The sequence below is a fragment of the Perognathus longimembris genome, chromosome 1 (assembly GCF_023159225.1).
Source record: "Perognathus longimembris pacificus isolate PPM17 chromosome 1, ASM2315922v1, whole genome shotgun sequence".
In the NCBI taxonomy this organism is placed as follows: Eukaryota; Metazoa; Chordata; class Mammalia; order Rodentia; family Heteromyidae; genus Perognathus; species Perognathus longimembris.
This window is the reverse complement of record NC_063161.1, coordinates 84,198,607-84,213,762: the sequence shown is the minus strand read 5'-3', so window position 1 is coordinate 84,213,762 and position 15,156 is coordinate 84,198,607. Positions and strand designations below refer to the sequence as shown.

The following is a 15,156-nucleotide window of genomic DNA, read 5'->3' as shown; positions in this document are numbered from 1 at the left end:
CAGATCTCAGCCTCCTGAGTAGCTAGGATTATAGGCATGAGCTACTGGCACCCAACTCCATGAGATGTTTATCTCCAATTAGCCAGCCAAAATCTTAAGTTATGTAAGGCTTAAATGGTAGAGAACAGACCTTAAGCAAAAATCTTGAGCAAGCAAGAACCGGAAGCCCAGAATTCAAACCCCAAAACTCTGGCGCACACACATACACAGACACACAGACACACATGCACCCTTAAACCCATTTTTGGCTTTTGGCTCAGGTCATATTAAAACAGAGCACTTGCCTAGCAAGTACAGGCCCTGAGTTCAATTCCCACTACTAAGCTAGATTTGAATCTTAAGTTATCATTTGTTGGAATTAAGAGGGAGATCCAGAAATAAATTGTTTCATTTATTTACCACATCCTGTATTTCTCTAAATGAGATTTTGAAGTCAACATACTGTAAAACGGTGTAGTATAGTGAATGAAGGCTTTGAACTGTTCCAGAGTTGACTTCGACTCCTCCTTGTCCCTCTGCTACTTTTCCCATTGTCAAAGGAGAGGACCGAGTTATGTCCATTGTACCTATGATAGGATCACTTGATGAGAAACAACCCTTCCTCTCCCTACGACCCCATACCCTCTCAGTCCCAATCCAGTCCACAGAAAATGAACAATTTCACAAAAGACCACGAAGAATGTGTTTTTTATGTTGTTGCATTACAAAAAGTTTCTTTCCCTCTCAATAGTGAAAATAAGAAACCAATCATCACTGGAAAGATAAACGAGGTGGGCGGGGACAAATGGGAGGTCTCCACCCCGCCCCTCTGGTCCCTCGGCCCCACCCCAACCTGGTTTCAGGCCAAGTCATTCAGAAGATTATTGTAGTCGTTTCCAAACTGAAGCAATGCCCAGGTCTCCACAACAGCAGGTGGCCTGACAGCCATAGAAACCGTGTTCCTTTTCCCAGGTAGGAGGACCTCCAGGCCAGACCCAGGAACGAATTCAGCGCCCAGCCAGCATCAGAAGAAACATGGAGTTGAGGAGTCCAGCCACCCCTGGGACCCCAAGAACTGAAGGCTGTAGCAACACTGCATTCCAGGTGAGCAGACATTGTCTCTGTTAGACACAAGTATATAGAAACAAGGCAAGTTTCTTAACTAAAGCAATGGGATTATTAGGCCACAAGCCAGCATTTTAATAGCATACTTTAAGCCCAGTGTGTGTGTGTGTGTGTGTGTGTGTGTGTGTGTGTGTGTGTGTGTGTGTGTGTGTATGTGTGTGTGTGTTAGAGGGTTTTTTGTCCTTTTTTTTTTTTTCCTGTTTGTGGCTCTTCTGGGTTGACAAACCTGAAAAGTCTCTTAACAAACTGTTGACCTGGGCTTGCTCTAATCTTGTGAAACAGATCTGCCTTCTCCCAGTTTTTCCTCACACAGCTGGGTGAAGCTTGCTTTTGTTTTGTTTTAATCTGTAGGCATCTTTCTAAAGAACTGAAAGAATTGGGGGAATTTAGATCCTGGATGAAGTTAGTAGCTCAGGATTCCTTTCTCTTAAACCAAGGTCACACAGCACCTATCAGCCCCAGGAAGGGCTGGTTACACAGGTCTCATCACCAACCAAAACTCACTGAATGATTAATGCTACTTGAGCCCAGGCTGGGAGCCACACACTGAGTCCCAGAGGGAAGCAGTGCCTGGGTGTGACGGATGTGGGGATTTTGGAGCTTTTCTGAGCATACTTCCTCTTCTAATTGACATTCAACACTGGAGAGATTTGGGAGGTAAACAAAACCTTAAGCATTTAGGTTTCAGGATCACTACTTGGGCAGAACTAGAAAAAGAATAAAGGTAAAGGAGCTTTGATCTGAGGCCCCTACTCTTTCATCCATAAGTTACAATAGCTTCCTATTATCTGATTATCTGAGCAATAATACAATGGTGCCCATTTCATAGTTTGTGAGTGTCTAGAGGAAAAGCCTTTCTCTATACTTTCAAGTTTACTTCCCAAGGCCTGAGAATGAAACTGACAAAGACAGGTTACCAAGAGGAAGAACATACACTGTTATAAGTATCTTTGTGTGCACTGGAGCATAATCTCAATGCCTCCTTTGCTTAGCTTTTTCTGTTCAAGTCTAGCACTCTGCCACTTGAGCCACAGTTTCACTTTCAGTTTTTTGTTGGTTAATTGGAGATTTAAAAAAAAAAAAAACTCTTGGGGCTGGGGATATAGCCTAGTGGCAAGAGTGCCTGCCTCGGATACACGAGGCACTAGGTTCGATTCCCCAGCACCACATATACAGAAAACGGCCAGAAGCGGCGCTGTGGCTCAAGTGGCAGAGTGCTAGCCTTGAGCGGGAAGAAGCCAGGGACAGTGCTCAGGCCCTGAGTCCAAGGCCCAGGCCAAAAAAAAAAACAAAAAAAAACTCTTGAATTTGTCTACTTGGGCTGACTTAAGACCAGGATCCTCATATCTCAGCTTCCTAATAGTGAGGATTATAGATGTGAGCCACCACCAGCAACTGGCCTATTAGTAGCATTTTAAATTCACACATATGGGGGTCTCAGAGAAAATAAGTTAAAAGAAAGAAAGAAAGATTAGTAATTAGACTCAGAAACAAATAGGCTGTTTTAACAAGGAGAAATATATTGTGTAGAAATGACTAGACAAAGGAAAGGAAGAGTGGGTTTCTTAAAGCTAATAAATTGTAGGAAAGGATTAATGGAAGCTGAGGGTTAATGTGTTAAGGCTTGTTCATGAAGACATCTCTCGGTGTCACCTCCATCTCCTTTGACAATGGTTATTCTCCTTTTCCTTATATGACAAAGAGTGACCTGTGTGTGGAGGAAATCTGTGCCTCACTTTTAGGAAAACAGAGGAAAAGCAGAGCAAACTTTCTGTCTGCTTTTTCTCCATTGCTTTTAGTTCAAAATATTCTTAGGGGAGAGTGTCAAATTTTCAAGGAGGCATAGTCTGACTCCCAACATAAGTGTTAAATGGGAAAGGGTAGTGTTAAGTATGGAAACTGTTATTACCCAAGAGAATGGCAGAAGACTGGACATCAGGTGCTGGTGGCTCATGTCTAGGATCCTAGCTACTCAGAAAGCTGAGATCTGATGATCTGGGCTCAAAGCCAGCCAGAGCAGATACATCTAAGAGACTCTTGTGTCCAATTACCCACCAAAAAGCCAGAAGTACAAGTATGGCTCAAGTACTAGAATGCCAGCCTTGAGGGGAAAAGCTAATCCAGACCATGAGACATTAAATACTGGCATTAAAAAAAAAAAGGTAGGGAGATAGAATACAAATGAGAAAAACATGTCTGCAATGGAAAATGGTCCATGCCACCAGCAATGCTCCCAGCTCACAAAGAAGAAGACACATAAAGGGGTCCCCACTTTCTATTCCTCACTCTCTTCCATCAATACAGCACCCCTAGACATCAGGATTCTGAGCTGGCTGTTCCAAACCAACAGACTCCCACACTAACCACACCCTCACCAGCCACAGTGACTGGGCTATTTCTTCCAAAGTTACTTTTCAACAAGAATTTCTGGAGAGCTGTATTGACTCAACAGAATCATTAACTGTCCCTTAGACAGGTCACTGCTCTTAGAAGGGATACCAATGCCAGAAGCAAGCCTCTGGGTTTGTTGCCCTCAAGAAGCAGAGCAGGCAGAAACAAGCAATTACAACATCATGTAATGTAATTTAAAGGACACAGCATATAAATGTGTAGTTGAAACAGGGCCAACAGGAGAGTTTATGACAGTGATCATGGGCTGCATAAGCTGCACTTCAGCCTGGAGGATGGAAGCAGTTTCCTAAGACAAGTCTCCCACTCCCTGCAGGCAAAGGAGCCAGGAAGTCTGTGACCAGGCCTGGGACCTAAAGAAGGAGTGGGGAACAGGCAGGTGCCAGATCATGTGACCTCAATGTTTACCAACCCATGTGAGAGGATATCAATAAAAATTTACATGATCAAATAATAATTATTAACAATAATTTATTATTGTGTCCAGTAGTGGATCTTGAATTTAAAGCCTTGAACTCTCACTTGATTTTTTTCACTCAAGGCTGGCACTCTACCACCGGAGCCACAATTCCACTTTTGACTTTTTGCTGGTTCCCTGGAGATAAGAGTCTCATGAACTTTTCTTTCCAGGCTGGCTTCAAAAGTAGTAGTAATCAAACCAGGTACCAGTGGTTCACATCTGTCATCCTATCTATTCAGAAGGCTGAGATCTGAGGATTGTGGTTTGAAGCCAGCCCTGACAGGAAAGTCTATAAGACTCTTATCTGCAATTAGCCACCAGAAAACTGGAAGTGGCTCTGTGGCTCAAAGTAGTAGGGCACTAGTCTTGAGTGAATAAGCTCAGGAACAGTCCTAAAGCCCTGAGTTCAAGCCCCATGACTGACAAAACAAAAGAGGAAAGAAGTTAGTATGGGCTGGGAATATGGCCTAGTGGCAAGAGTGCTTGCGTCATATACATGAATCCCTAGGTTCTATTCCTCAGCACCACATATATAGAAAATGGCCAAAAGTGGCACTGTGGCTCAAGTGGCAGAGTGCTAGCCTTGAGCAAAAAGAAGCCACAGACAGTGCTCAGGCTCTGAGTCCAAGGCCCAGGACTGGCCAAAAAAAAAAAAAGAAAGAAAGAAAGAAATTAGTATAATCATTCAAACTAAGCTAGAGGTAGACCTCCTTTAGTGACTTGTATTGCTGTATTTAGAGGTTTCTTGAGCTTCCACCCACAGTACAGGAATAAGCACTTGTGTACTTGCTCCCAGGGGACCCCGGGACACTTTACTCTGGGTCATACTTGGGAGTGGAATTGCTAGGTCAATACCATACATACACATTCAACTCTTGACCAACAATGCCAAATGATTGTGCCAACGTACGCTTGCATCAGAAGAATGTGAGTCCTTGTTTTTCCTCCAGATCCTCATTAGCACTCAGCTCACATTTTCATTTCAGTCATCCTGGTGGGTGCTCAGCAATACGGCCATGCCTCCCTTAGTGGTAGGATCATGTCTTCCTTAGTAGAAAAGTCTCCTGAGAAATATGTCATTAGGTGATTTTATTTTGTTTTGGTTTGGGTTTCTTTGTTCTTTGCCAGTCCCGGGGCTTGAATTCAGAGTGTAGGCACTAGCACTCTACCACCTGAGCCACAGTGTTACTTCTGGCTTTTTATCCCCCCTGTTTATGTGGTATTGAGGAATCAAACTCAGTGCTTCATGTATACTAGGCAAGCACTCTACCACTAAGCCAAATTCCCAGCCCCAGATGATTTCATTTTTGAACCAGTATAACAGAGTGTACTTGGGTGGTGGGGACCAGCCACTCAGTTTAACCTCTTGATTCAGTCAAGAGATGTAGTAAATGTGAGCATGCCCTCCATCTCAGCTCCTCAGCCCCTCCCACAAAACCAGTTGATCTGCCCAGGCCTAACTGGCCTTCAGCCCTGGCCATTCCTCCCACTTCACTTCCGGGGCTGTGTTTTACCCTTAGCCCCCAGCTGCATGAGGGAATGCTGTCTAACTATAACTGTTACAGTCAGAAAACCCTGCCTGGCTTTGTGCCATCTTTAGTGCTCAGCTGCCCATGCAAGCAGAGGACTTCCCGTACTCCCCACCTCTAGCCCCTGACTATAAATTTGACCCTGAACAAAGGACAGTAGCCATTCTTGCCTCTCTGGTGGGGGGAGGTGGCCTTGTCAGCCCAGCTGACAGTAAAACTCCTTTTCCTGTACGTGACTGTGTCCCTGTGGTCTTCTGGGATGGTGGTTTTCAGTAAATATGATCAGTAAAAGGTTCTTCCAGTGTTGACCTGGCTTGCTGTCCCACAGAAAACTTTTTTTTTCTGTTTGTTTGTTTTTTGCCAGTCCTGGGGCTTGAACTCAGGGCCTGAGCACTGTCCCTGGCTTCTTTTTGCTCAAGGCTAGCACTCTACCACTTGAGCCACAGCGCCACTCCCGGCTTTTTCTATATATGTGGTGCTGAGGAATCAAACCCAGGGCTTCATGTATACGAGGCGAGCACTTTACCACTAGGCCATATTCCCAGCCACACGGAAAACTTTTGTTTCTTTCTTTTTATATCAATCAGTCCTGGGGCTTGAACTCAGGGCACCAAGCACTGTTTCTGAGCTTTTGTGTTCAAGGCTAGTGCTCTACCACTTGAGCCACAGTTCTACTATCAGCTTTTTTTTTTTTATGATTAACTGAAGATAAAAGAGTCTCACTTGGAAAAAAAAAAAGTCTCACAGACTTTCCTGCCCAAGCTAGCTTTGAACCACAGTCCTCACATCTCAGCCTACTAAGTAGCTAGGATGATAGGTGTAAACCACCAGCACCCAGTACCACCACAAACTTTTTTTTTTAATTTTAAAAAATTATTATTATAAAGATGATATACAAAGGGGTTACTCTTTCATAAGTCAGGTAATCAGAACATTTATTTTTCTCTCCCAGTTTTTTCTTCCCAGCCTCATACACAAGTTGTAGAGTTCATTTTCATTCAACATATTGCCTACTGAGTACCACTGCACAGCAAACTTTTTATAAGAGCTCACTCTCAAATAATAAGATACTCATTACTCAATTTAATATACTATGCATAGTTCTATGCACTATACTTTTCAACAGCTGGCAGCATAGTAGATTTGTTTATACCAGCATCACCACAAATGTAATGTATCACGCTATGACATCATAACACCTTGTGATATCACACTCTTACCAATGGATAGTCACAAAGTAAAGATCCCAGGTTATTGGCATCTCTAACAAAGACTTGAATGAAGAGGCACACACAAAAGTGGCAACACAAGGAATTAAACAGAAAAGAAAGTACACTGTTAAGGGAGTCAACAGGCTGGAGGTAGATGGCTCCAGAGCAAAACCATGGCGGTGGAGATTTCAGTTTCTCAGATTTGGAGGGGGCAGTTCATGGTAATGATAGTGGGCTGATCTTGGGAAATGAAGGACCTGGGAGAGTTTGGGAAGGGATCTGCTTGTACAGAATTTGGAGATAAGAGTCTCACGGAGCTTAGCCTCCTGAGTAGCTAGGATCACAGGTATAAGCCACCATGACCAGGGAGTATTTTGGTTTTTCACTTTGTAAAAAAAAAACAAAAAAAAAGCCCATCTTTTCACCACTTGATAAATACAAGTGTCATATGTCAAATGTCTATATTTAGGAGGCATTTTGGAATAGAGAAGCCAGTTGATTTTTTTTTTGGGAGGGGGGCTGGGGAAGGATTGATCCAGAGAAGAGAGAGAAGCAATGTTGGCCACAGAGGCAGTCCTACAAAGCTCAGAATCTCTAAAGGAGGAAACACAGACTCCTTTTTGAAAGAGCATATTTCTCAAAGGGTGTCTTAGCAACCCAGCACTAAGCATCAGCCTGACCACCAGTGGCGCTGGGATGCCCAGATCTCACACTGGCTCTCCCTGCAGTTGGGTGGAGCCCACTTAGGAAAGTCCTGGAGCAGAACTGGAGTGGAAAAAGAGGCCTTTACTCAGCACTGACACAAGAAAGGCTGGTGATGACTCAGTAGTACATGGCCTGGTGAGCCAGCTGGGCAAGTCTGGAGAGCTTGCTTAGGGCAGGTCAGCACTGGGGAGACGGTAGAAGTCCCATCTGGGATCAAATTCTACTGGAAGCCAAACACCAGTGGCTCACATATGTAATCCTTGTTAAACAGGAGCCTGAGATATAAGGATTGTGGTTTGAGCCAGCCCAGGCAGGAAAGTCCATAAGGCTCTTATCTCCAATTAACCACTACAAAGCCAGAAATGGAACTGTGGCTCAAGTGGTAGAGCACTAGCCTTGAGCAAAAAGCCTTAGAGACAACATCTAGGTCCTGAATTCAAACCTCAGGATTGGCACCAAAAACAAAAAGGAAAACAAATAGCCCTACTGGAACGTGGCCATCAACTGTGACATCTCTGACTCGCTTTCTCTCCATCTGTCTGTCTGTCTCTTTAGGCCTTTCTCTTGCCAGGCAGATGTGTTTTCCACTTGAGCCCCCTCCCCCATAAACTTCTGCACCACACAGTTTGAAGTGCTGAGGATAGAGGTCATTATGCAAAGAGGGAAAGGATTGCTTCTCCTGAACATGCTAGTCTGGGAAGGCCCACATGAAGCATGCTTAGATTACTAAGTCGGTTTTCACATGCATCCACTTGCTGGGAATTACTACAGTGTCTTTCCACAGGTGAACTGAAACACACACACACACACACACACACACACACACACACACAAAACAATAATTTGCTTTAGTGAAGGAAGGTTTCTTCCCCCCCCCCCCCGCCACTCCCCCAGTACTAGGACTTGAACTTGGGGCCCAGGCACTATCCCTTAGCTTTCTTTGCTCCAGGCTGATGCTCTACCACTTGAGCCACATCTCCACTTACAGTTTTTCACCTATTAATTGGGGATAAGAATATCATGAACATTTCTGCCCCAGCTGGATTTGAACTAAGTTCTTCAGATCTCAGCCTCCTGAGTAGCTAGGATTACAGGCCAAAGCTACGGATGCCTGGCTTGAAGGAAGTTTAAAAAATGCACACTCTCCTCTTTCCCCAAATGTACTTGACCATGCCTATATTGACTGAATTCTAGAGGAAAGTTGCCTGGGTGATTGGGACCAAAGTCAGGTCTATGGCATCCTAAGTGGACAAGCATTCAAGCATTTCTGAAATGATTCCCCTTACAAGAGGAGCCACTCACTCATCAGGAGTTGAGATATTGAAAGGAAACAAGGACTTACTAACAAACCCTATAGATGAAGGTAGTTGCTGAGGGCTGAGGCAAAAATATGTAGTAGATATGACACCAGCTACATAGACAATTTGAATTTTTCTACGAGTCCATTAAAACAAATGTGATTGATTTTAGCTACATGTTATTTAACCTAACATGTTAAAAATTAATGCAGTGTTCTGTCTATTTATTTATTTATTTATTTATGCTAGTACTGAAGCTTAAACTCAAAGCTACTGCTCGCTTTTCACTCAAGACTGGTGAGCTACCACTTGAGCCATAAGTAACCAGCCAAGAGTCTCTTGGATTTGTCCACCTGGGCTGGCTTTGAACTAGGAGCCTTAGATCTTCACTTTTCAAGTAGCTAGGATTATAGGCATGAACCAGTAATGCCCCTAATATGTATTTTACACTTACAATACCTGTCAAGTGTACAGTAATGCTAATTTTTATGAGACATACTTGGCCTGTATTTAAATTTTGTTACATTTATAATTAATAAAAATGAATTCTTAGGTGAGGCGCTGATGGTTCATGTCTGTAATCCTAGCTAATCAAGAGGTTGAGATCTGAGGATTGCAGTTGGAAGCCAGCTCAAGCAGGAAAGTCTATGATACTCTTATCTCCAATTAACTACCAAAACACCAGAAATGGAGGTGTGGCTCAAGTGAGAGCTCACTAGCCTTCAGCCAAAAAAAAAAAAAAATGCTCAAGGACAGCACCCAGGCCCTGAGTTCACACTTCAGGACTGGCATACACACACAAAAAAAAATTAAATTTTCAAGTCGTTCTTGAGAAGGGTCTCCTTCTAGCATTCCTTTCAATAAGGTGTTTTGTGCAGTAAGCATAGCATTTTTATCTGATTAATTCTCCATTTTCATATTACAATTTTCAAGCCAAGGGTATAATAAACAAGTGACTTATGAAATTTGATATTTACAGAGTTGGACCTATACTGATGAAATATGTATGTTAAATACACAGAGGATTGTTGGTATAAGAAAAGTTAAAAAACACTAGTGTTTCCATACTCTTATGTTTCTCATAAGGGACACTTGAAACTAGTGAATTCACAATTTATTTGTATAATATGCAAATACTGAGACTCCAATTCAGTATCTGATGCTTTTGTTCATTGGCTGGTACTCTACCACTTGAGCCATGCCCACTTTTAGCTTTTTTAAATAAGTGAAAGATTGTAATATTAGGAATACCAAGATTGTCAATAAAGTTCATTTTTGTTTAAAAATATTCACACCTATAATTCTAGCTACTCAAGAAGCTGTGAGATCTGAGAATCATGGTTAGAAGCCTGCCCAGACAGGAAAGTCTGTGAGACTCTTATCTCCAATGAACTACCAGAAAAGTAGAACTGGCACTGTGGCTCAAAGTGGTAGAGCTCTAGCTTTGAGTGAAAAAGCTCAGGGACAGCACTCAAACCCTTCATTCAGGCCCCTCAACTGACCAAAAAGGAAAAAAACAAAATGACCCTTAGCCTCCTGAGAAGCTAGGATTATAGCTGTGAGCCAGCAGTGCCCAGCAAATCTAACTTTTCATCATAAAAATTGGGAAGCCTAGCATTGGGTGTGGTAGTCCATGCCTGTAATCCCAGCTACTCTAGAGGTAGAGACAGAAAGATTGCAGGTTTAAGGACAAAGGTAGGCATTCCAAAACACAACAAAATAAAAGGCAGCCAGGCACTGATGGCTCAAGCCTGAAATCCTAGCTGCTCAGGAGTTTGAGAACTGAAGGATCATAAACTGAAGCATCCCAGAAACTCTATCTCCAATTAACCAGCAAAATACTAGGCTGAAGTCATGGCTTGAGTGGTAGAGCACCAGCACTGAGCAAGGAAGCCCAATGACAGTATAAGGTCCAGAGTTCAAGCTCTAGTCCTGGAACAAATAAGACTAAGAGAAAAGGGACTTGGTCAATTTATTCCTGCACATAATCTCTCTTTCATCTCTTTTTTTCCTGGACATTCTTGGGAGGTTTTTAAAAACATGTTTTTTATTGATATTATAAAAGTAATGGGCAGTTATATAAATCAGATAAAGAGTCCATTTCTTCCTGGCTTTCCAGGTTGTCCCTTAGTTTGTCCATCCCATCCCACCCACAAGTTTTGTTTTGGTTAGGTTTGGTTTTGGGTTTTTTTTTTTTCCAGTCCTGGGGCTTGGACTCAAGGCCTGAGCACTGTCCTTGGCTTCCTTTTTGCTCAAAGCTAGCACTCTACCACTTGAGTTACAGTGCCACTTCTGGCTTTTTCTGCTTATGTGGTGCTGAGGAATCAAACCCAGGGCTTCATGCATGAAAGGTGAGCACTCTACCACTAAGCCATATTCCCAGCCCCCACCCACAAGTTTTATAGTTCATTTTCAATGTAGTGTCTAGTGACTATCACTGCTGCATTTGTTCACTCTTTGTCCTCCTACTTCTGAGAATCCTTTATACTCCCAAAGACATATAAAAGAACATACAGGGGCTGGGGATATGGCCTAGTGGCAAGAGCGCTTGCCTTGTATACTTGAAGCCCTGGGTTCGATTCCCCAGCACCACATATACAGAAAATGGCCAGAAGTGGCGCTGTGACTCAAGTGGCAGAGTGCTAGCCTTGAGCAAAAAGAAGCCAGGGACAGTGCTCAGGCCCTGAGCCCAAGGCCCAGGACTGGCAAAAAAAAAAAAAAAAAAAAAAAAGAGTGGGCTGGGGATATAGCCTAGTGGCAAGAGTGCCTGCCTCGGATACACGAGGCCCTAGGTTCGATTCCCCAGCACCACATATACAGAAAACGGCCAGAAGTGGCGCTGTGGCTCAAGTGGCAGAGTGCTAGCCTTGAGCGGGAAGAAGCCAGGGACAGTGCTCAGGCCCTGAGTCCAAGGCCCAGGACTGGCCAAAAAAAAAAAAAAAAAAAAAAAAAAAAAAAAAAAAAAAGAACATACAGAACAAAATAAAAAGAAAAACAATAAAAAGGAAAAAACCTCTTGGTTCGGGCCGGGGATATGGCCTAGTGGCAAGAGTGCCTGCCTCATATACATGAGGCCCTGGGTTCGATTCCCCAGCACCACATATACAGAAAATGGCCAGAAGTGGCGCTGTGGCTCAAGTGGCAGAGTGCTAGCCTTGAGCAAAAAGAAGCCAGGGACAGTGCTCAGGCCCCAGGACTGGCCAAAAAAAACCTCTTGTTTCCATTTCCTGGAGTTCATTTCAATAAATATTATTTTATATGATCAAATGCACATAGGCTTTGTACCTTTGTGTTCCTGTCCTATGAGTAACCTCCTTTAGTCTCACTGTGAGTGAATGCCTAGAGTCCTGTGTAATTTATCACGTCCTGGTGCATTTTAGATCTAGCTTCAGTATCCATTCTTAGTATCTTTTTGTTCATCTCTGTTATTCATTTCTAATTTTATTTTGGTTGACTAGAGAAGATACTTTATATGGTTTTATTTTTATTTATTTTTTTATTTTTTTTTTGGCTAGTCCTGGGCCTTGAACTCAGGGCCTGAGCACTGTCCCTAGCTTCCTTTTGCTCAAGGCTAGCACTCTGCCACTTGAGCCACAGCGCCACTTCTGGCCGTTTTCTATATATGTGGTGCTGGGGAATTGAACCCAGGGCCTCATGTATACGAGGCAAGCTCTCTTGCGACTAGGCCATATCCCCAGCCAAATAATTCGACTCGATGAGTCACCTTTTGTTTGTTTGTGTTTTGTTTCTTTTGTTATTGTTGTTGTTTGTTGTTTTTTTTTGCCAGTCCTGGGCCTTGGACTCAGGCCTGAGCACTGTCCCTGGCTTCTTTTTTGCTCAAGGCTCAGGGCTTTACGTATACAAGGCTAGCACTTTACCACTAGGCCATATTCCCAGCCCCACTTTTTCTTTTTTTTCTTTTTTTTTGCCAGTCCTGGGGCTTGGGCTCAGGGCCTGAGCACTGTCCCTGGCTTCTTTTTGCTCAAGGCTAGCACTCTGCCACTTGAGCCACAGCGCCCCTTCTGGCTATTTTTTCTGTATATGTGGTGCTGGGGAATTGAACCCAGGGCTTCATGTATACGAGGCAAGCACTCTTGCCACTAGGCCATATCCCCAGCCCTTATTTTTTTATTTATTAAATTATTTTCTCCTAACATGGTCTTATCTGGAGACCTTTCCCAAGTACACCTGCAAGGAATGTTGATTGACTTATCTATATACATCTGTTAGATTTGCGTTTATAACATTGCCCCATCCCTCTCTTTTCTTAGTGATCATCTCTCTATTTGTTCTATCTATTATTGAAGGTAGGGCATTGGAATATTGAAATATTCAACATGGTTGAATTATCTATTTCTCCCTTGAATTCTTCACTTATTGATTCATGTGTCTAAGGCTTTGTTATTAAGTAATACATGTTATACAATTGTTAGCTGTTTGGTTAATTTACCCATTTATCATTATATAATGTCTTTTGTTTCTAACAACAGTTTTTGTCTGAAATTTTATCCGATATTATAACCCTTTGAAATGTCTGATTACAGTTTGCATGGTACATATTTCCCTATTCTCTTAGCCTATTTAACCTAGTTAGGTCTTTGCATCTAAATTATGTCCTATAGACAGTATATAGGTGGATTCTGTTTTTTTTCTCAATTTGGTCAATCTCTGACTTTTCACTGCTGGACTTAATTCATTTAATTTATTGTTATTATTGATAAAGTAGGACTTACATTTGCTATTTTGTGTATTTATACATACACAATTTATCTATAGCTGTTGCTTGATGAGTGTGGCAAATTGGTTGCAGAACACCCACAGACACCAAAAACTGGATGTTCAAATTGCTAATCTAAAATAATATGATATTTGTATATAACATATTTATCGACTTATATTCTTTTATTAATCTCTAGATTAGTTTAATTTTAATGCAGTACAAATGTTATGTAAACAATGGTTATGTTGTTCTGTTTAGAAAATAAAGATGGTTATATATATGAGATGTATCTCCCTCATTAATTTTGTGTTAAATATACTTTTCTCTAGTATAGCAGTGAATTCCTTTGTCATTTTGTTTGTTTTTTGTCAGTTGTGGAGCTTGAACTCTGGGCCTGGGCGCTGTCCCTGAGCTCTTCAGCTCAAAGCTAGAGCTCTACTACTTTGAGCCACAGCATCACTTCCAGTTTCCTGGTGGTTCGTTTGGAGATAAGTCTCATGGACTTTCCTGCTTGGGCTGGCTTTGAACTGAGATCCTCAGATCGCAGCCTCCTGAGTAGCTTGAATTATAGGAATGAGCCACCAGTGGCCAGCTGTCCTTAGGAGCATTTTATTCCCCAGATTTCCCCTTAAGTGTTGGCTTGGCTTGTTAGCTTTGCCTGGTCTCACTGCCTCAGGCCCTTGCCCTGAACTAGTACTGGGTGAGTTCTGCAAAGGGTCTTGTAAGCAAGGTTAGGACAGATCAGATAAAGGCATTTATCTGGGCTGAACTCTGAGGGAACTCCAACCCCTAAATTTTGGCCCTCCATCAGCTGCTAAACTGCTAGCTTTCATTATGGTTGCAGGATCGTTTCTACAAGACTTCTGAATCTGGGGAGAATCAACTAGAGCTAGGCCAAACTAAGACACCCCAGTTCTTGCTGATCCAAGGTTCATTTGTTTTACTTGAAAAAGATGTTCTACATTGCTATAAACCTGTGGATTTTTTTTTTCTAGAGTTCAGATGCATCTCTAGGCTCAGGTGATTTGAATCATCTCTGTCAAGAGTAGAACAGGGCTGAGGTTTGGACTCTCACAGCTGTCCTTGGTGCTGCTTGCAGGAAATAGAGAAAGAAATATTTAGTCATCTAATGATAAAAGGAAAGGAAAGGAGAGATGGGATGGAATGCTTCTTGTTTTTGTTTCGTTTTGGTGTTGGTCCTGGCATTTGAACTCAGGGTCTGGGCACTGTCCCTGAGCTACTTTTCTCAAGGCTAGCCCTCTACTACTCAAGCCACAGCTTCACTTCTGGCTTTCTGATGGTTAATTGGAGATAAGTGTCTCATGGACTTTCCTGCTCCAGCTGGCTTTGAACCTAGATCTCAGCCTCCTGAGTCGATAGGATTATGAGGATTATGAGTATGAGCCACTGGTACCTGGCACACACCTCTTAATTGAAAATAAGAGTAGGAGTACCTGCAGACCCATTTCATCCAGATGCAATTGATGTTGAATGGAGAGGCTGGGCCGAATGCTACTTGAACTGTTACTCATCAAACTGAAAACAAAACAAAAGTTAAGTATCCAGGGATTTTAGATAGGAAAGATTATTCTGGCCATGAATCCCCAAATTTCTGTTCCACAGAAGATCCCAAAGCACCTGGCCCATGTGGGATCTTTGAGAGCATCTAATTTCTCTCCCTACGGGACTAGGTGATTATCTCAGATGCATGACAAATTTT

General features: G+C 42.6%; 1 protein-coding gene across 1 annotated transcript in view; it reads left to right on the top strand.

The window, feature by feature from the left end:
• The first annotated feature begins 989 nt into the window (after positions 1 to 989).
• Slc28a3 (solute carrier family 28 member 3) overlaps positions 990 to 15,156 on the top strand; it is a 68,960-nt gene continuing 54,793 nt past the window's right edge. The window contains exon 1 of the mRNA XM_048351525.1: positions 990 to 1,083. Within this exon, the coding sequence (XP_048207482.1) occupies positions 1,015 to 1,083 (69 nt within the window). The 5' untranslated portion in view covers positions 990 to 1,014. The remainder of the gene's footprint in view (positions 1,084 to 15,156) is intronic.